We start from the raw sequence: 24,958 nt of genomic DNA on the forward strand, positions 1-24,958 counted from the left end.
TAAGGTAGAATATGAATAAAAATATTTAACTGTAATACCTGAGGTACACAATACAAATATTTATAAAATACATACGCTGAAGGAAGTTTGGAAAAATCACACTTTAGGATCAAACCTAAAAGGTCTTTCCCTACTTTGTACAGCAGATGTTTTCTGCTTCTAAGCAGAATAGTGCTTAGTGTTTCTGTGCTTTGGAGAAACATAAGGTTTCATGGATTTTCTCTATATGTTTTATTTATATTGAACTACTTAGAAATTATTTACACTGTTTTAGCCAGGAAGAAGTCTTGACAGTCTTTCTGCTAAATCGGAGGTTGCCATAGATCTTTGAACACACCAGCCACTGACTCCAATCTTCTGTGGACTTACTGACATTTTGATTCAGTGAGGAGTAAAACTTCCTGATGATTTAGGTAGTCTGGTTTGATCTGACAGTTCATTGCAGCAGAAAAAAAGGCAGTGTCTGTGCTCATTAGTTCCCTTGTCCCTTCCTGCTTGTCTCTACTTGATCCTGGACTGGTGATGTGGTCCTGCTGCATATGTTAAGAATACCTCTTTTCTGAGCTGATTTAACTCAGCAGGAGTTAACAGAGTGGGAAACCAAAAAAATGAAACAAAACAAAGAGAATAACCCACACCACGAACAAAACCCAAGCCTCCTCCCTTCCCTCCATTTTTTTTTTATCTGAGTTAGTTAGCTAAAGAGTGGAAGAGTCTGAGAAGTTTCAGATCTGGTTAAAGGTAGAGAATAGATCCAGGTGGTTGAGAGCTGGTGCAAAAGAATCTGAGGGCTGTTAAACCTTGCATTGGCAGGGCTGCAAAGTCTACTCCTCTGTTTTGCCCACCCTTTCCCCAGCCACCTTGAAATAGCTAGTCACTCTGGGTATGTGTTAAAAAAGTGAACGCATTTGTAATATTCAGACAGAAGTAACAAATTATTTGTTCCCCAAGTTTACTAATTACTTTACAGAAGTTAAAGAAAAAACATGGTTATTGAAAGTATAGAAACCTGTAAGCTTGATTCTCTCGGCTTCCCTTAAGGTAAATGGTGATAAGATACTCACATAACAAATCAAGTTGGGATCCATTTCTTAAACAAGACTTCCATCCCCGGCATGATCTTCATTGAAGGGAAATGTGTAATATCTGGGTTAAAAATTCATAAATACCTATTTGTTTGTGTTTTTCTTTAAGGTTCTTTTAACTTTTAAATCCTTCCCTTCCTTAAAATAACTTTCCTCTAAATTACAAATTGTAGGCTTGAACACATTTCAACATGTCTTCCAGGGCATTCTTGCCAAACTCTGTGAATGCGTCTGTCCCTTAGTTCTAGTCCACTGAGTTTTTAAACTGTAAACAAGACTCATTGATGACTGGCTCAGCACTATATTTAAATAATTTCTTTATTGTCAGGGTGATCTCTATTGACTGGTGGGATAAAATTAAAATGTTAATGCAATGAAGTATTTAATGTATCTCTGTAAGCTGACAGCCATGATTAATGCAAAGGTGGAAATGGTGCATGCAGCTGATTACTGCCACTTCACAGGGACCGTGCATGATGGTAGGCAAACTTTAGGACAGCTAAATTGATTTAGGAAATTTCTAAACTTTGCATTAAAGAATGCTGTGACAATTCCATGTGTCATCACTTTATAGGAACGCTGCTGTGAAGGTTAGCAATGAAGGTATATAAGATACCGTAAACGGAGTTATTGTATATCTCACTGGAACTATGTTTTTACAGTATTTCTCTGGAGTCCTTAGCCCTTTCAGAATCAGCTCGCTTCTAGTTACCTCTAGTTGAAAAATTTGTGATACTGTGACTGTATCCTTAGCACCCTTGGCAATGTGTATATTTATATATATATAGTTTGACTTAGTGGTTTGTTAGGAAGTTTTGCAAGTGAAAGGCCAGCTTGTATAATGGATAAAAGGATCCTCTATCCAGGTAGCTTATAGAATTAATTGTGTAGATGAGTAGTCTGTATGATTTGGGGTAGAGGCTTTGTTATTATGTTTGACACTTCTTTTCTGATTTGAGTTTCCATTTCAAAAACACACACCCCCACTGCACCCTATACACCCGCACCCCCCAAAAAAACCCCAAAGCTGACCCAGCCAACATACATTTTGGCTGAGAATATACCTGTCAGCCCTGTAGTGATTCATGCCGACTTTGTTCAGGATATACAGAATTTCTTTTCTTTCCTAATTACTTTAAATGTGATAGGATTTCCAAAGTGGAGTTACCTTCTAGTCCTAAATTGTCCTTTCTTTATAGTCTTTAGCTTGACTATTTCTGACAAAACTCAATTTACATAAAACATCTGTTTGTATCAGGCATTGAAGTTGAAAACCACTGTGAAAGGGGATGCCACAGCTAACTTGGCAACCACAAGCTTTTGTAAAAAGGAGGTGAGTGAACTGGTCTGTCTGAGGAGAGTTATGAGAAAATTAAACACTATCAAGTATGCCATTACATATCAGTTCTGCATACTGTTTATTTACTTTTATAATTAGATGCTGTAGCAGCAAAGATGAAATGTATAATATCAAAGTGATTGTGCAGCTGATATCAAATTAATAAAGGATGAGCCTGAAGGCAGGAGCACTTCTCAAATTAAAGCAAGTGTGGAGATTTTTGTATCTGAGAATATTTGATAAAAATGTTATTTTCTGTACGCAATCATCTTTTATTTTAACTTCTGCATCAAGTTTAAAACAAAATTCAGTTGTGTTTTTACTTTATGTAGTATGAGATTTTGTTCAAGGGCATTAGGGAGTGAAAGATGCGAACAACACTCTTCTGCATGCATCATACACAGAAGCTTCAGAAGCGCTTCTAGCATTTCAGAGACTTCAACTAATACTTAAATTGGGGGAGGAGGGGCAGACTCTGTGAGGTAAGTACAGAGAACACATGACGAAAGAACAATCTGGCAGAAAGGCAGTTTTAATTTATACCATGTGCTAGTGACTAAACATCACACTGAGCCATAAAATGTAAGCAAGTTGCGTATGCATGGTGGTACATACATTTTAAGTCTATAGGGCTTTTTTTAATAACATACATATTGAGTATTTACAGGGTTGCACTGAGTATCAGCTTTGTGTGTTTTAAATCCACTGTTTCAGAAATGTGTCTTGCACTTTCTAGTCTCCAAACCCAATTAATGTGGAAAGGAAAGTAAAGTAATTAAATTTTGATATTTCAAATTAAAAAAAATAAACTGTTTGGAAATGTATCCTGCTAAAAGCATTTGTATGTTGTTACTTGCCATTGTCAATTACATTCTGTGTCTGTATGATCTGTATTCTTAGTGTACTTAATATGTATCCCTTACGTTACTTCATAGCCTTGGGAATCTCAATCTTTCTGCAGTAATTTTCCTCATGAGGTTGTCTGCGCAGATTCTTGGGGCCAGTCCTTGCTGGTTTCTACAGATGCTGGCATCTTGCTAATAGATGGTTAGTAAATGATCCAGTGTTTTTGTGTCAATTTTATGTATCTGGCCATTTTCTTGAAAATGTATGTTTATAAGGTCTGTTCAGATTTGGTATGTCTTTACCTTCAGGGATAGTTACCAGCCCAAGTGAATTTATTACATTTATGTAACCTAGTTGCAAAAATTCTCTGTGCACCAGAATCAAGCCATATTGGGGAGCCAACGTTAATTCAGGTTTTGAAATGTTTTGTTATTTCAGATGTTTTCTTGGCCATCTGGAAAGACTTATGAAGTCACATCCAAGCTCAAGAAGTGTTTCAATGGCTTGTCTGGGTATCTTAGCCCTTGATGATAGTGACCATGAAGCCAAAGGCTCATGTGACAGTGAAAGCTTGCTTCTTCCATAATGATGATATTGCTAGTTTGATCTCCTGTTTGCCACACAATGCCAGCAGGATTGAGGGAATGAAGTTAGTTCTCAGTGATAATTCCCAGACTTTCCAAAGGAAAGGTCACTTTTAGGCTTCATTTGCATAATCTGATCCATGACAATGATAAAACTCTCCCATGAGGAAGCATTGGCTATGATGCTGAGGTATGTGTAGCAGCTTTGTGCAGGTATTTTCATTTTCTTAAGAATACGAGGCTTTTATTACAAGAAAGAAATAGGTCAAAACCAGTGATTAGCGAGTTTTAGCAGGATTTTGAATAAATATGTGCTTCTTTTTTAGATGGTCAGCCGTCAGTGCAAGTATTTGATAAAACTCTCCAAATAAAGCAGATGCATGTGTTGGAAGCTCTGGATCTTTTGATTGCCCGAACAGACAAAGGTAGGAGAGGTCCTTGTTCTTTGATTCTCATATGAATGTGGCTGGTGCTGGGTGTGTATGCCTCATGAGGCAAATGTGTCTATCAGTGATAAGTATATTAGATGCCTCATTTAGAGTAAGGGAGCACATACAGCAACTGCTAGTATTTTCTGAAAGGCTGAGGGGAGGGCGTGGAAATCCCCAAATGATCTTTCATGCTTCCTTCAAGGTAAGCCTGAAACTGGTTAAATGATCTTTCTTCAGCCATTGTTGGAACTTGACACTCTTTGGAAATCACTTTGACTGAATTATACGTTTATTCAGTTGTGCAAAAATGTGAGGGAAATTACTTATGCTGTCACTGTTTTACCAAATGTGTTTTATTGGTATTTATTCTGTTAACTGTCACCACATCCTAGTGCTATAGAATGTATTTTCTCAAAGGTTCTGGTATAAAAGAACTTAAATGCTGTTTGGACTGACAACGTTTCCTTTTCAGCCTCATCTGGAAGCATTAAATGTGCATAAACTGTGTCCTTTTTTCAGTGAGGTGCTTTTTGCCCAGTAGTCTGAGATTTGAATTTCACAAAGTCAACATATGCAAAGCAATACCCAAATCCTTGAATGTAACACAAAGAATTGTAAATTACTGTTTTATGGTTTTTTACCACATTATGTCTATTTCCTCAGTATTGTCTGAAGTTACGTTTAGGGTAAAACATGGTTCCTTTTGTATCACTGGGAGTTGCCCAGTTTGGCTACACCTGATGAAATTTACCCTGAGACCTTACAGAACTGGCTCAAACTGAGAGCCATTTGCGGTTGTCTCTCCAGACACCTGGAGGGTGGGCGACATTTCTGAAGATCTGAAAAGGGTAGTTGTATTTGAAGCTTAGCTTGTGAAGCTTCTAGAAAAGATGATTACATTTAATTGCCAAAACATTGTACTGTTTGATTAAACCTGAAGAGAGAGACATAAGCAGGCATTTTGAAGTAACAGAACAAGCATTACTGGCATCAATTCATGACACTTCAAACATCGTCTGATAAAGTCTTACTCATGTAAAAACCTGCAGAGATTTTTAACTCTTGATACGGGTGCTTTCTGAAGCATTTCATACTCACTAGAATTCTGGCCTATTTTGTACTTGCATGCCCTATTGCAAGTAAGACCTGGGATGGAAGAAAAATCATACTTGCCTTTCATTTTCAGGTTACACCTCAGCAGCAAGAATTAAACAAATGATGAGATAGATGGCCAAAAGCATGCTCATACTGGGCTTGTAAACTAGGTTCAGAAACTGTGTGAGTTTTTGGGATAAAATGTTATATACTACAAGGTTAACTTCTTAAGCTTAACTATCAGCAAGAGCTTATTCAGATCAACATACCAAGAGAAGGCACTGAAGACACCAATACAGCATTTATCAATGACAGCAGCACAAATTGCTGTGGTAGCAATGGCCTCTGTTCTAATGCAGACACAGTTAAATTTAACACTACAGGAGGATTTTTTGGGACATAGGCTGGTTAATTTTTTCCTAGTAACGAGAGGCAAGGCACAGAAATGGATCTATTTTGTCCTCCAAACATGTATTTTTTTTGTTCCAGCTTCATTTTGTAAAATGCCTAGACACGAGGGCGAGGGAGGGATGAGGAAATGCTGCTTTGCTCGAAAGAATCAAGTCTGTACAAGGTTAAATAAAACTGAAAAATCTTGGATGATGGTCACTTTTATAGGCAGACATAGATAAATCTAACACTACAGAGGGTTGTGCGGAACATCTGCAAAAGAACTAGTATTATGAAAGAGGAGTGATGGATCTTAGAGGACACACTGATCGAAGAGCCAAAGCTAATTTAAACAACAAGGAAAAGTGAACATTTATGTCTGCTGAAAGGCAGGCTTGCTGTCAACCTGTGGGGTGCACATCTTATGGCCTATGTGGGATTTAAACCCCAATTCCTTTTTTAAAGCATATAAAACCATTTTCAGTGGAAGTAGTGGTCATTGCTCTGCCTTCATAATGAAGTGCCTGCCCAGGAAAGAAGTTATCATACATGTTATTCCTTGCTGCACACACAGAGCATCTTTACAGAGGTAAATATGGCATGTTTGATGGAAGCATAAAAGGGCTTCTGAAGTTTGGCGTAGCCCCCAAAAGTAACACTGCTTAATTTAGGTGGCAATACTTGCTCTCCCCTTTGTCTGCCTGTTGACAACTGTTTCTTGATTTGAAGACTGCAGACATTCAGATTGGCCAGAAGAAGTTCTTGAGTTTTGCTATGGGTACACAGCTGTAGCATTTTGGAATTGTTTGCATCACCCAGAATGTTTGTAAAATATGTAGCAGAAGTAGCAGCTCAGTTACTTAAGACTGAACACTACAGTTATGGCCGGTAGGAACAACTACTTAAAGGTAGAATCTAGGAGAAAACTGTAATAAATGTAGAATAAACTTTTTTCAGTCTAGCATGGCTGCACTAAAAACCATCTCTGATCTCGGTGCAGTTGATGGTAGTCACAAGAATTACAACTGATTCTACATCAGGAAAGATGGCCTTCCTTCAGGTCATGTCCTTAGCTACTTTAGCTTAAAATCAAAGTTGATAGAAATGGAAGAGCATTTTAAGGTGTTTGGTCATGTGTAGGTTTTTATGTATGTGATGATGTTTGAAAACACATGCAGCACCAAGAATTGTGCTGTAGGTGTAAAACAGTGGGTGAACATGCAAGTCCTTGATTATATTTCTCATTTCATAGCATTAAAATATTTCATGAATTTGAGAGCCACTCTTGATTCCCTTCGTATATAAAGATGCCACAAACTTGTTAGGGACTTTAAATTGACAAAAACTATCAGTTAGTTAGTAGGCAGCAACCACAGCCATTCAGTTTTGGGCATGGGATTGTAATTTGCCCTTTTCAAGAGTTGGCAACAAGCTGTGAGTCTTCCTGAGCAGATATCACATAATCATAAGCAGTTATTGCAAAGGTTGATGACAGGGCTAGTACTCAGTTAACAGAAAATTCTCACGATACGATGTTCACTAAGTGTCGTTATTTCTAATACTGACTCTGCCTTATGCCTTTTCTGAAGTAAAATCAGAGCCTCCTATATCTTTTGTTGGTTTCCCTAGTCCTGTGGGATGCTATCAAAAGTTGCTGTAGTTTACTGAGAAAATGTTGGTGTACAGACTGCTATAGAGCCCCATTCAGTTGCCTCCACAGCTACCTAGCTCATTTCAGATGATCATTGCTAGCCAGGCCCCAAATTATCACACCTAGCATAGAAGTTGATAGCTGATCAAGTGCTAGGGGCAAGGATGGTTTCAGAGAAGTCATGGAGGTTCTTGGATAGAGTGGGAAACACCTTATAGGCAGACTTACTCATCAAAAAGGGAAAGGCTTTGGAAAAGAGCAGACTAGTATTGCCAGGACTTGAAGTATGGACTAGTTGATCCACTGTAAATCTACAGCATAGTTTTATCTTTTGGCAACTTGTTTGACGTTACAAACATAACGTGCATTTTCTATGCATTGGTGGTTGTCTGACTAATAAGATTTCTCCCTACCACAGAAAACTATATTTACAGTCTTTGCTTGTTTGAGGAATTTACCGGATTCTGATGCCAGATTCTTCAGGTTGTTATGTTAGGAATAACTGACTGAACACCAAAGGCAGGACTAAGTCCGAAGAGAGACTGAATTGATGAGAGCAGTAATGTTGTCCTTGAACATTTGTCTTAGCTCATGTTTTTTTACCTTCCCTCCAAAAGGCTGCGAATGTTACTTGCCATTCTTCTTCCATGAACTCCTTCATAGATTCTTGTGTGCACACATTCTTGAAATGAGAAGGATTGAATATGTTTTATTTTCCTTTTGTCAGTAAGAATTTTCTCCCTGAGTCAGATTACTCAATGGTTCAAATTGTGGAAGACTTAGGGAAGCATTGCATCTTCTCTTCCACTTGCTATGGGAAAAGAAGGTTATGCAGGGGCCAGCTGGCCTGATTTATGTTGCTGTTCTCAGAATTGAAGGCAACACCCATGATTTTGCTTTTGCTGTTATGGTGGGATCCACACCAACCATATATTAAGGAAGCATGCTTAATTTTTCTAGCCATACAAGCTAGTCTAGTAAAAGAGACCACCTTTGTCAGAAAATCTTGCCTTGCTTGCATTTTAAGAAACTTGGTTTCTTAGATAAGAAACTACTCTTAAGTCACTCATTTCCCAACTGCAAATAGTAGTGCATCATTTATTTGTTTTAAATTTAGGGGTTGTGGATTCTGCTTGTATCTATCATTGTGGGAAACAAATTTAGCCATGGAAGTAGATACTGTATTATTTTTGCAAATGGAATATGCCTTGAACCTAACTTGCCTACCTTTGAAGAATTGGTAAGCAAAACTAGTCTGCATCCCAAAGGATTTCAAACTCTGTTATAGATTCAGGTATCAGCTGCTCAGATGAGTGGTTCCAGCTTTTAAAGTTTAACCCTTTTATTCTTGCCCTGCAGTTTTTATCTATTATATTTTTGCTACTTTGTGAAATTTTGTGTACTTGCAAAATAGTGTACATTTCATTGTTCTGAAGCTCTTTTCACTATTTGCTGCAGCACCACCTAATGGGAAACTCAGCTACTGAGCTGAAGGGATTGCTTACTAGAATTGTAAAGCCTAGAGAGTTAATGAGCAGTTTTGTATGACGTTGCAGCTTATCCCCAGAGAAGCAGCGTGTTTTATCTTTGCTCTGTTAGGTGCTGCTTCTCTTTGGAAGTATTGATTTCAAACTACCACCATCTCCATTTTTTTTTTTTTTTTTTTTTTTATTTCCTGGCTCTCTTCATCCTCCAGGGAAAGATTCTCGTCTCCTTGTCTTCAGACTCAGTGCTGTCCAAAAAGATATAGAAACAAAGCAAATGATAAGAAGCAAATATGACTGCAGAGAAAATAAACTGGAGAGAACAAAAGGTGATTTTATTATCCTGTGTTAAAAACATCCACTGTGGTATGATACCTGTAGTTGCCAGGGGCTTATTAGCTCCCTTGAGGCAGTTTTTAGGTGTTCACCTTTCAGTTTTATCTCTGGACACTCAATTCAAACTTTAAGTTTATATGTGAAAATAAGTCTGGTAAAGTCCAGCATGACATTTTAGAACTTTGTAAAAATACCGCATTACTTCGCATTATCTGCTGATGAAAAGCTCTAGAGAAAAACAGTTATGTTGCTTTCAGGATTGAGGGGTGTATGAGAATTATACAGGGATGTGAAACTGAAATAAAGCACTTGAAGTTGGAGGAACAGTGGCAAATCTCCATTAAATAGTAGTGCTTAGGTTAGTCTGGGTGTTGCCAATTATTTTAGTAGTCATAAGCATTTTCTGGTGTTCAGAAGCTGCTGTGGAAAACTGGAACCTGCAGAATAGTGAAAATCCATGTATTTAGTCTTTATTTTCAAAAAGATCAGAGTGAAAAATAGGTTTCAGAAGAGTCATAGCCTTTTGTATTTTCCTAGAAGTTATTGTTATCCTATTGGGAGGTTTGTAATTCTGTATTGGCGAAGTCACGCATCAGAGCCCCATTGTAATAATCATCATACAAATACAGGAGAAAAAAAAGCAGACCCTACCCCAAACACTTACAATCTAGAGCATTATTTCCTCAGGCTGCCATTTGTACGCCATTAATACTCACCATGGCAGTGAACTGAGGATTGTTGTGGCTATTCGGAACAAACTACTTCTCGTCACAAAGAAATATAATCCACGCAAGAGTTTAATCAGCAGCTCTCTGCTGTCGTCATCTGAATCTCCAGTAGAGGAGTTCCAGTACATCCGGGTACGTGTAATCTAATCAGTAATTACCTTAACAGACTGGGAAGTGCTCAGCTGGGGTGGGGGGTGCTGGGGGAGGGAGGGGAAGACAGAGAGCATGCATTTTTATCTTCCTGAACCTACAGACAAATAAAAGTGAGAAGCCATATAATGGAGTTTTATCATATATATGCCAAAGAAATCTTTCAGGTTTTTTTATTTAAGTTTCTGCTTGTTCTTGATCATGTTTCTGTGCTTAGAGCACATCCCTTTAAATTCATGGAATACCTGTAGCACCCACAGTAGCTGTTTGAAAAAGAGAATAATTCTGTTATTTACATTATAGGAAATATGCCTTTCTGACCCTCCAGTGGTTATGACGCTGGTGGATGGACCTACTGGAGACAGTGACAATATGATCTGTGTAGCATATCGGCATCAGTTTGATTTAGTTAATGAGAGTACCGGGGAGTCCTATAGATTGCATCATGTTGAAACAAACAAGGTAAGTTTTCATCATGATAATTATTTTCTTGCAGAACCATGCTGAACATAAATTCTTGCAGTCTCAGTACATCCTGTGCTGACCTCCTGGGAGTGTTAATTTATAGAGATCCTCATGTCTCTCTACTTCTATAACTTCTGCTTTAGGGCACCCTGAGACGTGTTCCTTTCAGGATATGTGATAATATTCACTCCCAGGACAGATAGTTACAAGGTATGACAAGCTAGGAAAGAGCCTGTGTTTCAGGCGCTGTAATATTGCTGTCAGCATACATTATTTTTTCTCCTTTTGTAGTCAGTAGTTTGCTATTTGCTTTTTCTTGGTGGTCTCACTGTTTTATTGTTTAATAAATTACAGCAAAATAACTTCAGTTGTTGGCCACTGGTATCTCATTCAAATTTGCCTGTTTGCATGTACTAAGGCTAAAATATTTACACGTAGCTTTTAGTTCTAGTTAAGAAACTGCTGCCCAGTCAACTAGAAAATTAACTGAATCTTTCTAACTAGGACATAGGCTTGGGGTTTAAGCAAATGTCTTGATTTTTTAAAAAGAGCTCTGGTATTTCCTGCTGCTGGGAGGATAATGATCTTCATCTCTGAAAATCAAATAATTTTAATTGTTTCTAAATATGGATGTGGACATACAGCTTCAGACAGGAAAAAAAAAAAAAAAAAAAAAAAAAGGAAGATTTTGCACAGTTAATCTTGTTGTTGTTTTTAACTGACTCTTTTCCTCATAATAGGGACTACTCTTTTCATTTGATGGTTCTTGTTGATAGGTTATTTTCATTTTAAATCATCTGTATTTTTATTCAGATCTAATGATGAAGAGGTTTGGTACTCCTACCATGGGTGATATTGTGTAAGATTCTCCACAGCACTGGAAATCTGTCTTAATCTGGATGAGGAGGAACTACAAGTAAAGAATGGGGATGGAGAAGTACAGCCCTCCCCACCCCCCCGTTCCTCTTCTCCCCAGGAATCCTTATTTCCTTTGAGAACGTAAATAAAATAGACAATTAATATGAGCTGAGCCAAGGATTTTTGTGATGTTGAAGTGAGACACCAAATTATTTCCATGGGTAACAGCAGAAATGGCTTTCAGTCACTACAAAGGATGGGTCAAAATGTATTTGGTATAAATATATAAACTTCAAGATCTGTGTAACAATTCTTGACCCATATAGTAATGTTAAATCAATAGGTGAACACCTAGCTTATTGTAAAAAGAAAAGTCAAAGAACTGCTGTTCGTGGAATCAGTCTCCAGCCCTTCTCCCTGCCCAAGTATTAAATGCTGTGGTCTGGGAAGCATTTGTATAATGTAATCTTACATATTTCACTAGTAAGTTCTCATTTCCTGAGCATATACCCTACTTTCTATAGCTGTTCTGGGTCTTTTAATCTAACTGTAGAAGACAAATACAGAGCTGAAATATGAGAATTTATGTAACCTATGCTATGTAAAAAATACTGTGGATTATCCAGAACTGGTTCTCAGTTTCTAAATTCAGCCAATTCAGTACATCCCTATTAAACTCCCTAAGCATTAGTGGTTTTGAACCAGTAATGGGTGCATCTGATCTTTCTGCCAGTCATGATGAGCAAAGGAGCTTTTTGGATTTCACTTTTTGAAAATAATTTTTATTTTTAGCCTATCATATTGATTCACAGCTGTCCTGAAATCACCCGATTTCCCAAAATTTGTATTGCCAAATAAGTTATGTAAGATTTTATTGCTTTATACTGTGGTCGTGGTATTGAATATTCAGCACTGTACAGAACTGAATACAAAATAAATTGATTTCTGTCCTGAGAGCATCCTGAAAGTTAATCACAAAAGAGGCTGCATTTGAAAAATTGCCTTTTTTTTTTTTCTTTTTTTTTCTTGTATCTGTAGTTGTGCACTCCCCCCAACTGATTGTGTTGCTTGTTAGTTGAAACCTGGTTCTAATAACCTCAGTATCCTCTACCTATTCATTAGCCTTTCCCATTATTATTGCAGGTTAATTTTGTTGCAGCTATTGATGTATATGAAGATGGTGAAGCTGGTCTACTGTTGTGTTATAATTGTAAGTATTTAGGGTAGACCAAAAATGGTAATACCTCGCTCTGTATATGTAATTATTGTTTCATTGGAGTCTAGATCTGTATTTTAAAATAAATTTCAGTGTTTCATGGAAAGTTTTTCAATATGTGTTCTTTTGAATTTAAATGTGTATTAGAGACTAGGAATCAAAGTATTATTTCATTGCAGGGTGTTTTGAATTTAGGCATACTAGCTGTTAGCTTTTAATTTCAGGTATATAGATGTGTATCTATATAGATGTTACCACCTTACAAAAATCCTATTTCTTATGATCTAGCTCATTCTTTTGGTAGTTGCACAGTTACTAGGTGTTTTCAAGACATGTACAATTTAACATTCCACCCCTTTTTCCTCTGTGTGCTGTCCCATTCAGTCTTTGTGCTTTTTCTTCTGCCTACTACTTGGCACTGTTGCATTATTTCATTGTAATTTTCTCAATCTCCTGTCATAAACTGGCTTTGGATATAACACACATATGCTCTGCTCTGCACTACACAGGTACTTTTCCTTCTGATCCTTGTGAAAATAGAAGCTCTTAGCATGAAGCAACCTTTATGGGGCAGTGCTGAAGGACAAGGCGCAGCTTTGTTGCAGAGGGCCTTTCCTGTTTGCCTGTCCAAAGTGAACACAGGTGGAGACAGGATAAATACACCCGTGTTCAGCACTGGCTGTCAGATTGGTACCACAGAGCAAGTTTCAGGTGTCTCTAAACTGTATCTTTCTATGCTCTGTGAGGTCTTATTGATTCTGGTAGCTTGCCCAGATCCTACCTGGTTCCGGTTCACTTAACAATGCTTCAGAACTACAAAGCCATCTGACGGAGCGTAATGAATTCCCACCTGTATGTCTGCATGAAATCAGTTCCGCTTGCTGAGTCAAAGCTAACAAACTTAGCTGATCTTAAAGTTACAAAAACAGCGCTGCATTTTTATTGCTGAAAGTATCATCATGGAACAGATATGAAAACACAGGATATGGCAGTCTACTAAGTTTTTATTTAGAAAAAGACCTGTAATACATTTCTGCATATAAACTTTGATGCAGTCTAAGGACATCAATTACATCAATTAAGGAAAAAAATAGAATTTTGCCTAAAAAAATAGAAAAGAGCTGGAAGCAGCACGTATTTGAGTGGGTCACAGATGTTTACCTGGAGCCCCCAATACACTCATATGAGTTTGTCAAGGAAAAAAGATTACTGCAATTGCATCTCATCTTTAAGCTTTCTTTTGTTTGCCGATACGACTTCTTAAGTCCTGAATTTTTAATAGATGTTTGATCAGCACTAGTGCGTGTGTTTCAAGAAAAATCTATTGATAGTGGGTTACGTTTCTATTATCTAGATCTAGCAAATTAAAAATTCAGAATTGCGATGCCAATAAGAAGCTGTATAAGCCAGCTGACTCATACAAAGACTGTTAATTTCAGAATCAGTGGACTTCAGCAGCTAAGAAGTAGATTCACGGGTTATATGATTTACAAAGTCTTTGTGTCTGTAATGTCCTGTGTGTCTAACAGGCTTCAAGGAATGTAAACTGTGCTAGCATATGGCTGCTTGAAGGGCAGAGAGGTACAGTTCTGTTGACACTGCTTTCTGAATTTTTCTTGCATGTTCCTTTATCCATAGACAAGGTAAGGAACTGGTAACTGTTGAAACGGAGTAATACTTACTTTGTGAAATATGATAACTTATTAAAAGGTAGGTCTTTTTATTTTGATCTTTCAAATGCTGTGTTCACAGGGGAAGCACATTTCCCTTATCAGTTTAAATATAGAGGGACTTCTACATAAATTCTTGATTATGTATGTAATGCCCACATTTCTACAAAATCTGCCTATAAAGCTGGTGTTTGTCACTTGCAGGGTAAGGTGATGAATATTTCTTTCTTCTTTTTACCTACAGATGTTTGCCAATACCGAAAGGTATATCCTTTCAATGGAGGTTCTCCACTGATCCAGCCGTCAGCTTATGACTTCCACTTCAGCTGGAATCAAGTTCCTTATGCTGTTGGTAAGAAAATAACTCTTTTACTAGATGGCTGTTTTTTTCATTACTATTTAGGCTTGCACTTGGCTGTGAGTGGAATTACAGTATGTGTGCTAGGAATAAGCATGTTACATTCATGATGCTACTTTGGCTAGGTTTTTGCATATGATAATTTTAAAAAGTGGAGCCTTGATGCTAAGTTCTTCCTTTGATTAACTTTTTTTCCCTTTTTTTTTTTTTTTTTTTTTTTTTTTTTTTTTCCGGTTCTTCATTTTCCATTCAGTCTACATTCTGACAGGTGTGGAGAATTAAGTTTTCTTCAGGCTTGATGTAGCTCAATGTCCATCAGTATGTTAGACAACCTTTTTCATAGGAAAGGGAGATACCAGAAGAGGTCAGATGCTCAGGAACAGTTTTCATGGAGCATCCAAGAAACTTTTACACTAGCCATTTTTCCTTGCCAAATAATTTTTGTTTCATTACAGTCTGTGCTTTCCCTTATATCCTTGCCTTCACAACCGATTCCATTGAGATCCGATTAGTAGTGAATGGGAACTTAGTCCACACAGCAGTCGTGCCTGACCTTCAACTTGTAGCATCAAGGGTAAGACACAGCAAAATCACGTTTGACTATTTCTGTGATATGTTGGGATCTAATTCACATAAAAAGTTGCTGCACTGAAAAACAAACCAAAACTGAAACATGTGCTATTTAATTGATAGTAGCTGTTCATCTGTGTGCTCTTAGTTTATATTAAGTACAAAGAGTCAGAATTGGTCTCACTGTCCTTTATTACTCACAGTAATGCAGATCAGAGATGTTTATGGGGCAGATACTATCCTCAGAATCACAGATGTTCACTTACAGTGGACTAACCTTTCCATGACCAACCCTAGTTGACTTAGCAATACAGCAGTAGTGACAATAGAACATAATGGACAAACATTTGAGCTCTTACTCAGAAGACGACTAGGAAAGTCTCACTGTAGTAATGTTGAGTTATTTGTCGTTTCAGTCAGATATTTATTTTAAAGCTACTGCTGCAGTAAGTGGATCATCTGACAGCAGCTCTAAGGAAATGAGTTCAAGGAGTTCTCCTCAAACACCAACAGCTTATGAAATGCCAGAATGTCCTCTTTCTTCTCTAGAAGGTAACATGCTTTTCAGGCAGCTTGAATAATGATCTCTGATTATGCCAACATCTATCACATATCAATAAAGCTGATCTTTAGTAAGATGAAATCGATCAGGTAGATGTTGAGTTCCTAGCTGAGAGTCTGGAAGATAGAGATCTTCTATTTATCCACAGGTATGAAGCACCTGGCTGAGCTTTTGCCCTGTAGTATCTCTTCTGAATGCATTAGTAGCACTGTTTTGAAGAAATCCTTTCTGTAGGAGGGGAGGAATTAAGTTTCAGTAGTTTGATGAATCTTTGGAAATATGGCTGAGACTAACAATGCAAAAAAGAACTCATGGGAAAACTTGAGATTTCACATACACTGTTCCTTTCATCTAAAAAAAGCTAAACTACCACTGGATAGTTAAAGCTCCTTTGCGAACTGAGAGTAAGAAGTAGTTCTAGCCTTGAAAGAGTTTGCACAGTCGATTTAGTATAACATGATCTGTGAACAGTTTATAGGGGAACAATAACAGAGAAACAAGGGAACATCAACTAGATAATGCAAGATGCATGTATATCTTCCTCACTTAAATCTGCTGCTGCACTGTTGGCAGAAGGGGAAAGGAGAAAAGAATCACAATTTCAGTTTTTAAAAGGCCGTGTTATTTGATGGCAGGTTGTTGGGTTTTTTTCCATGAACTAGGAAAACACACGGTGTTTTATGTCACCTAAGATGAGAAGTCATAATATAAATCACTTGGGATCCAGGCTTCAATATACTTGCAACATATCAAAATACATGGGAAATATTACACAGTGCAGAGTCATGGTATAATAGTCAGAATACCCGCATCAGGGACATACAAATTCACTTCCTGGTTCCATGGTTCCATTGCTGATTTATCACATTGCCAACAGTCAGTCGTCTTTTTCTCTCAGTCAAATTGCAAGTCTGCATAATGTGATTGTATTTCTTCCTCCTCCTAGCCTATTTATATTGAAAGATCTCTGGGGAAAGAAAGGTCTTTGTTATTTGGGTTAAAAAGCACCCAGCAAAACGAGTATAACTTTTCTGTATAACTTTTTGTTTGGAAGTATTAAGAACTGACATTCTTTTTTTCCTTCTGTGTTTCAGGTGAAGTTCCATGCAAAAACTTGTATAAAATTCCTCTCAGTAATCTGGTTGGGCGAAGTGTTGAACGACCTCTGAAGTCACCTTTGGCTCCCAAGGTCATCACTACTGCAACATCCGGTGGCATTGCCTCACTTCCAGTTACTCACTCACTATCCTTATCTCGTATGGAAATTAAAGAAATTGCAAGCAGAACACGTAAAGAATTGCTGGGTAAACTCTCCTCATTCTTCAGTGTACTTAGCAATTGCTAAGTGTGCAATTTTTGATCTTTGGACCCTCACAGTCTGATTTGTAACATGCAGCCAGTATTCATGAATAAATAGTATAAACAAACAAATGAAACTGAGAAAAGATTATTTGCAAATAGCCTAGCCAGCATCTGATCACATATAAGGTGACAATATTCTAAGCCAAGCAGAAGCTATTTAGTTAACGGTGGAAACCAGTGACAAGATACCTTAACGTTTTCATGAATGCTTTATTTTCTGTTGAGAGTATTAAGTCTTTTATTCCTTTTATTGAGGCCTCTTGGATGAGCCTATACCCAAGACAGAAAGTGCACAGAAGCAGAAAAAGGTTCCTCGAAGACAGTCAGACCCCAGGCAGAGAGCAGTAAGATCAACTAGTAGTGACAGGTAAATATACTGGCTTTAGAAAAGGACCTAAGTTAGACTGTAAATGTTTTCAGAATTGCTCATGCTTATCTATGTTAGCATGGGGATGACTGAGACCTTTGTATACCAATGTGAATTTCATGCTAATGTGTTCACTGGAGTATCTGAATACTGTAAGTACTGAGATTATTATACTCTTTTCTAAAGACATGTTAATGAGCAAAGCAAGACTATGTGGGATTCTGTGGACACCTGCTGCTGCTGAGTCTGTCGTTAGGATTTGGACTACTAGATCTGGACTGTGCAGGCTTGCTTGCTGTTTTCTTCATATGATTTTGTGTTGCTAATTCCAGAATAAATTTTGCAAAGAAGCACGTAGCATTTGTCAGTTTGACTCTGCTTACCTGACCCCACTGCCATTCTCTTCTTTTCACTGCTTCATAACCTATGTTTATGTAGAGTAGCGGCAGAATTTGGCTGAGATACAGTAGACTGAGATCAACAAAACAAAACATCTGCTGCAGTGTAAAACCATATTTTATTTATTTTGTTATTTGGAAATTATTTGGATGAGGGTCTTCATTAACATTGCCTTTTGATGATTTTCAGTAGTGTAAAACAGAGAGAAACACACTTTTAATGGTCTGTCTCTGTCTTTAGGGTAATTTACTTGAATCTAGAAATAGCAATTGATCGTCCTTGCCCTGACCTGTCTATTTTTTTTTTAGTAACTTTTGTCTTCCTCTTTGCAGGTTAATCTCAAGCTCTTTTGAAACCTATTCTGAAGGACATCATCTTTCCACTAGTTCAGATCCCGATACTTTAGCAAACAGGGAGGAGAGCCCACCATCTAGCAATCCATTTCAGCTGATTTCTTTATATGATGAAGACATCATTGACTTGAAGTGAAGACAGTCTTAAAACCTTTCTTCCTTACTTCACATTTTCTTACAACTCTGTGAGCTCTATAGGAATGTCACAAACACTGCTTCTAGTAGTAAAATGTGGCTGGAAGTATTGGTGATTAATCTTTATAGAACCTATGTTCTGGCTAGCTCAGCCTGGTTTGGTGATGCTTATATCTTTGACATAGGTATGTTTTCTTTTTTCAGTTAATGAACCATTACTTTTTGTGGCATTCTAACAGTAGGTAATCAATGAGAAATCTAAGCTGAAACTGAAGTAAATAAGAGGTATTACTTGTTCTCAGTTTCTTCTAATTTGAAGTACCTGAATGACATTCAGCTAAGTTAATTGCTCTTACTACTATCATGAGTTGTTTTACAACAGTGTATGTCATGTGGGAAGAGGAATTTTATAACATAAATCACTCATTTTGTTTTTTCAGTCTTTAAAAAAACAAGCAAAACAAAACAACCACAAACAAACAAAACAAAACAAAACAAAAAGACTTGCAGGCAAGGTCTTTCCAAACGGTCCGGTCTGTCCCTGAAATGATGCAGCCGTGGTATGTTCACTGAAGAATCAGGGATGTTCTGTGAAGAGCAGGTAAGATATGAAGATGCCGCTTTCTTTGCTCTGGCCTGTCCATGCACATTTTCTAGAGAAACCTGAAAACTGTTTTGGCATTAAGAATCCTTGAGCAGAGAGACTTTTTATAGAAAACAAAAAACTTTCAAACTTTCAAAATATTTCTTAAGAATTGGAAATAAAAACAAACAAACAAACAAACAAACAAACAACCCCCCAAAAAAAACAAACCAAAACAAAAAACCGGTCAACTGTGTTTCTCCATCTACTGGAAAACTGTTATTGTAGTGTACCTACAGATTTTCCCATGACAGGCAGAAAAGCTAACCCCTGATTTTTCTTTCTGACTACACAAAGATTCCTATGCAGGCATAAGCGTTAGCTGTTGTCTGCTCTGGCACCAACCATGTAAGTCATTATTCCAGATAATCATATTTTTCTGCCTGGATCCAGACTGAAATTTCACTGCTAAGAAGCTAGTTTTCTATGATGAAATAGTCATCTTAGATTTTTTTTTTTGTTATGTTAAAGGACAAGGTTTAATGTTTGAAGCTTGATTATTTTTTAACACTTTCCTCTAGGCCAAAAACACATTTTAAACTATTCTGAAAGGGGTTTGGTTTGTTTGGGCTTTTTTGTTTTGTTGTTTTTTTTTTTTTTCATGAAAGCGTGATGCTTCCAGGCTTTTTATATATGAAGATTTTAGCTTTATTAGCAAGTATTTCTTGTTCTACATGTAGAATACTTCTGTATCTTTGCTTTTATTTAATAATACTGTCCACGTGTCATGATTTCACTTTCTGTCCAAGTATGACCATCTGGAGATGTGTGCCTTTTGCTTTGGTCTGTCTGAATGTAAAACTGTTTTTGCAAAGTGTTTTTTGCTCTGTTTATTGTATATAATGGCTTAATTGCTCCACCTAAGAAAATATGCAAGGCCTTATCTGAAAGGATAATTTATTACTCTCAACTGGAGTAGGCGATCAAGGAATGAAGCAATATTTTCAACAGTGATCAGTCTAGGAGCAGAAGCAGTATTAACCGGTGGCTACTATTATTTTAGTATTTTTGCACCCATGGATGTGTGGGGTGAACCTTAATAAGCAGCTAAAAGGAAGTGCCAGCTCAGTCTTTGCAAGAGCTTGTAATTCTTTTTGAGAATATTATTTCCACAGACTGTGTTAATTTACCCTGGTTTATTCATCTGGGCAGCTAAGCTTTACAAAAAATCAGTCTGAAAGTATCATGTGGTGTTTATTCTCCTGGAAGTTGTAAACACTTCTGTGAACTAACTGAATCCACTTTAAGGAGCACTGCTTACACTTAGATATTTTTAGAAAGCAAAAGCACCACCTTTTTCCATGAACAGGTTTCTTGATGTAGTATTTAATTTCTGTTATGTGGGTGTTTTTGACGACTGTACCGATCTGTTACAAAACTGGAGCTTTAGTTAAAATACAACTTTAATGGGAAACTTTGCAATGTTAGGATATCAGATTTTAAATATATTGCAGATGTTCACCTGTGCAATTCTAACATGATTTAACATGATTAAACCATAGCTCGATAGCAATTGAAGCAATATATGGAGATTTTAAAACTTGAAGAACCTGAACACACATTTAGGTACCCTGAAAGACAAGCCTTAGAGATGGAGCACTAGGGAGATGAAGAAGAATGAGGAAAGCTTGACAGAAAACTTGACCGCTGGCTATGATGGCAGTCGGAATGCATGTAGATGTGGCATTTGCGTCACAACCAAGATACAATTATAGAAAGAGGGGCCATAAAGCAAGAGTGGGTTACTTCAACCAGAACCACATCAGTGGCTATAAAGTATTGCTGTAAAGTAAGAGCGCGCGTGTGTGTGAGAACCTTTGGATGTCTACCTGCAAGCACAGCATGGATGACATCTAGCAAATACTAACAAACAGCAAAAGGACTGTAAGGAGTACAGATTAACTTTGATTCCTCTAGCTAGACAAAACCAGATCCAACTAGCTTCATGGTACTTATCTGGAACAGGATGTTGGTTGTTGGTATAGTTTGGAGAGAGAAGCCCAGCAACCGTCCTCACCCGCCACCTCTGACCTGAATTTTATGCTATAGCTTGACTTAATGAGTCAAGTGCAAGCTGTTACACCTCACAGTGGGAACTACCAGACTATTACTTGTATAGGACAGGAAGGATCTGAACTGTGGAAAAAAATTACCTGTCTTAATTCCTAATGTATGCAGTAAGTGCCTTAACAAGGCTGCCACTTACTGAGTTTTTGCTTCTGTAATTAATCAGCATGGCTTGCAGAGATGTAGGGATGATACTAGACCTAGCAAAAGAAGTTGGTAGGGATCAGGCAACATTAGTTTGATTTATATGACACCTAGAGATGGTAGCTGAGGCTTTAGGTCATGTGATGTAGTTTACTACCTACTTACTGTATGAGAGAAGCCCAGAGTATACGTAGAAGGCAGAGAACATGGTAGTAATGTTTTGATTTTGTTTGACAGAAGCCACAAGAACCAAATTCTTGAAGGTCTTTATCACGTTTGCTGTATCAAAAACAAAATATCACATAATAATGTGAAATTGCTGGCACAACTGGACAAATACCCACTGTACAAGAATGTAGTTTCTGTGGGCTCTTAAGTCTCATCAGGCCGCCATGAGTTACATGCCTCTTAGTGTGCTGAGTTGGCATCCTCTGAACCAGCTTCTAGCCACTGTTTCTCTCAAAATAATCTTAGATCTATACCATTCAGCCTGCTAATTAAAATCAAAACAAAGGACCAATGGTGGTATTGATCTATAAGCTCTTGTGTGTCACTTACAAAGGGCAAGGTTTTTATACAGCTCTACAACCTCTCCTACTTCAGACCAGTGTCAGATGACAAGGCCCGTTGATAGGTTACTGGGATGGACAGCTATATTGTCGTTCACTCCAGCCTTAGAGCCATGTTGTTTCCCCTCTACCTTGCCAGCATGTGCATGCATCTACTCATTAAAACTTAGAAAGTAGTCTTGGGCACAGATTGTAGCCATGTCCACCCTAAGCACAACCCTTCCTACTTTAACTTCTTATGTTAAAGCTGCCTTTAGCCTGCATTCTTGGTGTTGGCTGACCATCTCACGGTTGAGAGAAAAGATAATCTTTGAATCTACAGCTATATAAGATGGTGTTTTAATAGAGAGGAATACTGAAAAATCTTGCTGCAGATGAAAGAAATTCGTTTTGAGAAGGAAGAATTGTTGCTAAGTTGAGCACTTGCTATCAAGCCAAGCTCAACTGAAGGCCCGTTCTGGACTCTTATAACAGGTAAGTTTCTGCAAGAAATTTTTTCTATCACAACATGCTGGATTTGTTGGAGGAGGCAGGGCTCTTAACCCCTTCTGACTAATAGTATTGTCACCACTTCAGCACTGTGCCTTAGTCTGACTAAATCATAGGAATGTCATTTACTTTGGTGCATCAGATTGTACAGGCAATTAATTTAGAATGCACTCATGCCTTCTCTCCAGCATGGGTGACAATGCATGGAATAGTTGAGGTTGTACCACTGCAGATCATCTAGTCCAGTACCCACACCCATGTACCTCCATTCAAAATAGCGTTAAGTGCCATGTTGTTGCATTTTGAGTCTGTTCAAAATGGGATGCAACGCTTTGAGCTACCCATCATCTTTGTCCTACATTTGCAGTACAGCATGCATATAAACCATCACCACAGCTTTGAAGTGTCACTAGGACTCAGGAGCCCTGAGATGCAGGAGCTACGTTAATTCTTTCATGTACACATAATATGCAGCTCCTAAGGCTGAGGCTTTGAAGAGCCCTTCCCAAGGTCTATACAGTTTGGACTTTAAGAACTGTTGCAGACTAACAATCATTTTTGTCTAGCTTTGTTCTTCTAGTGGTAGAGCAGTACACCTCAATTTTATAAATGTTTAAAAGCAAGGAAACACTTCCTTCTAAGGAGAGATAAAGATGCACTTGCAATTTGAAAGGGCTAGGTGCTATTCATGGTAATGAGAGCTCTGGACTGTAGGTTGAATGGATGTATGGATACCTTCAGTTCTGATTACAATCCTTCTCTGGCTTGAGGCTGTTTTTTGTTTGGTTTGGCTTGGTTGATTAGGTTTTTTGGGGTTGGGGTCATTTTGGTTGGGGATGCAAGTGGCACCCATAATGGACAGAAGGTTTGCTGTCTGCTTTCACAGGACTCTTTCTGTACAAGTGCAAGCATTTGTAATTGATTGGTAGATTCAAGTTAAAATATGTATTGTATTTTCTTTTTTTTTTTTTTTTTTTTCTTAATACTAGGCCAGTCAATTGAATAAATTTAAGCAGTTCTTAATAGGGCAGGGGACAGGTAGCACCCACATAAAGTGTAACACTATTACATAAACAGTTACATGTGGTCAGGGTTGCTGCTTCTGACATTTACTTTCAGCTGCTCTATGTATATTTGACCATGCCACAGATTCAAGCTCATGCACGTTTTTGTAAAGGTGTGGGTCTGTAATTTGTGCTTGCAGATGCAGCAGCTTTCCCAGAGCTCTTGGCTTAGCCTGCATTTGACATATATAATCCTTTGGGCTTGGATTTGATTTTTAATATATATGCATATGTATGTATATACATATATATGTGTATATATATTTACCTTCTACCAAAAGTTATAAGGGATTAAAAGCCCTAAGCATATATAGGAATCTAAACTAATGTGATCTTTTGAGTGTGGGGGGGGAAATTCCATCTGCAAGTGACAAGGTAATTCAGAATCATTTTTTGTTGCCTTCTGTGTATGGAAATGAATACCATAGTATTGTTATTATTAACAATTCAATGTCATGGTTCATATGCACAGTGCTTGTTAATTCTGTTAAAGCAGTATTTTCTCAGATAGGCTTAGTGTGTTCTTGTAGCAGAACAAATTATACCCTGAGAACCTAATATTAACACTAGGGGAAAGCTCGTATGACAGTATGCAGAAACAACTGTACTTGCATGCAGGTTAGAAAGTCTTGTATACTGCCTAGCTGCTTCACTTTGTTGCTGACATGCAACTGACTTATTCCTGTTTGTTACTGGAAATAAGGATATTAGCACATGATTTGAAGAGAAAATTTAAAATATTATTTTCAGCATATTTGTAGCTCCATTAGGTATTTCTTTGGTTGAATGGAAAATGTTATGTCTCTAAAGGTTTATGCAAAAAGCGTTATCAACCTGAAATGTCAGTTTTAGCTGTCTTTGAATGTTAGCAGACTGCTTTTGTAATGTAATAATTGCATCTTGTAAGACTGTGGCTACATTTGTGCTCAAAAACTCTTTACCACTTGTCTTAAATGCTGGTGTATTAACATTGGTTTTAATGTCGTGATAGTGTGTACAGTTTGTGGATTAGATAATGACATCCAAATAGAAACAGTCCTGTCACAGCTAGAACTGTTTTAAGTGCCATTTATCACCCTTGTGAAGGAGTAACAGATGACTTACTTATTCCTTCATATGTAATAAACCATAAATTTGACCTCACATCTTTTACACATGGCTTTTCCAAATTCGGTTCATCAGACAAATTGAAAAGGAGGAGGTAATACACTATTGCAGACAGCTCTGAATTACTGTTTCCATTTGAGTTGTCTAAAAATTTTGTTTCAAAGATATCATTCATTTAGTGCTACATCATACTTGTGAGATTGGTGGTTTTTGTCTTAAGCGTTACCCATCTTTGACAGGAACTATAACCCAGCATTGGTTTGTGGTTCCAGGTATCTTTTAGACTTTCATAGACCTGCTCCCATTGGAACACCTTAAATTAAAACTACAAGAGAGAGCTTTTCTCCTTTTCTGGCCAAGAGTATATCCCTGCTGCCTCCAGGACTCTAATTCCTTTTGGAAAAGCAATGCTCTTGCATTGCTTTTAAAATACATTCTCCT

The 24,958-nt window shown here is 37.6% G+C and overlaps 1 protein-coding gene across 8 annotated transcripts in view; it reads left to right on the plus strand.

Moving 5' to 3' along the window:
- GARNL3 (GTPase activating Rap/RanGAP domain like 3) overlaps positions 1 to 24,364 on the plus strand; it is a 57,196-nt gene extending 32,832 nt beyond the window's left edge. For all 8 annotated transcript variants that reach the window (XM_042786773.1, XM_042786774.1, XM_032982987.2 and 5 more), the window contains 13 exons: positions 2,344 to 2,418; positions 3,360 to 3,471; positions 4,181 to 4,279; positions 9,118 to 9,234; positions 9,929 to 10,101; positions 10,423 to 10,581; positions 12,586 to 12,652; positions 14,573 to 14,680; positions 15,142 to 15,260; positions 15,673 to 15,808; positions 16,913 to 17,122; positions 17,436 to 17,547; positions 18,279 to 24,364. In XM_042786773.1, the coding sequence (XP_042642707.1) occupies positions 2,344 to 2,418; positions 3,360 to 3,471; positions 4,181 to 4,279; positions 9,118 to 9,234; positions 9,929 to 10,101; positions 10,423 to 10,581; positions 12,586 to 12,652; positions 14,573 to 14,680; positions 15,142 to 15,260; positions 15,673 to 15,808; positions 16,913 to 17,122; positions 17,436 to 17,547; positions 18,279 to 18,435 (1,644 nt within the window). In that variant the 3' untranslated portion in view covers positions 18,436 to 24,364. The remainder of the gene's footprint in view (positions 1 to 2,343; positions 2,419 to 3,359; positions 3,472 to 4,180; positions 4,280 to 9,117; positions 9,235 to 9,928; positions 10,102 to 10,422; positions 10,582 to 12,585; positions 12,653 to 14,572; positions 14,681 to 15,141; positions 15,261 to 15,672; positions 15,809 to 16,912; positions 17,123 to 17,435; positions 17,548 to 18,278) is intronic.
- The last annotated feature ends 594 nt before the right edge of the window (positions 24,365 to 24,958 follow it).

The sequence above is a fragment of the Tyto alba genome, unplaced genomic scaffold, assembly GCF_018691265.1.
Source record: "Tyto alba isolate M040663 unplaced genomic scaffold, T.alba_DEE_v4.0 Super-Scaffold_11, whole genome shotgun sequence".
NCBI classification, from domain to species: Eukaryota; Metazoa; Chordata; class Aves; order Strigiformes; family Tytonidae; genus Tyto; species Tyto alba.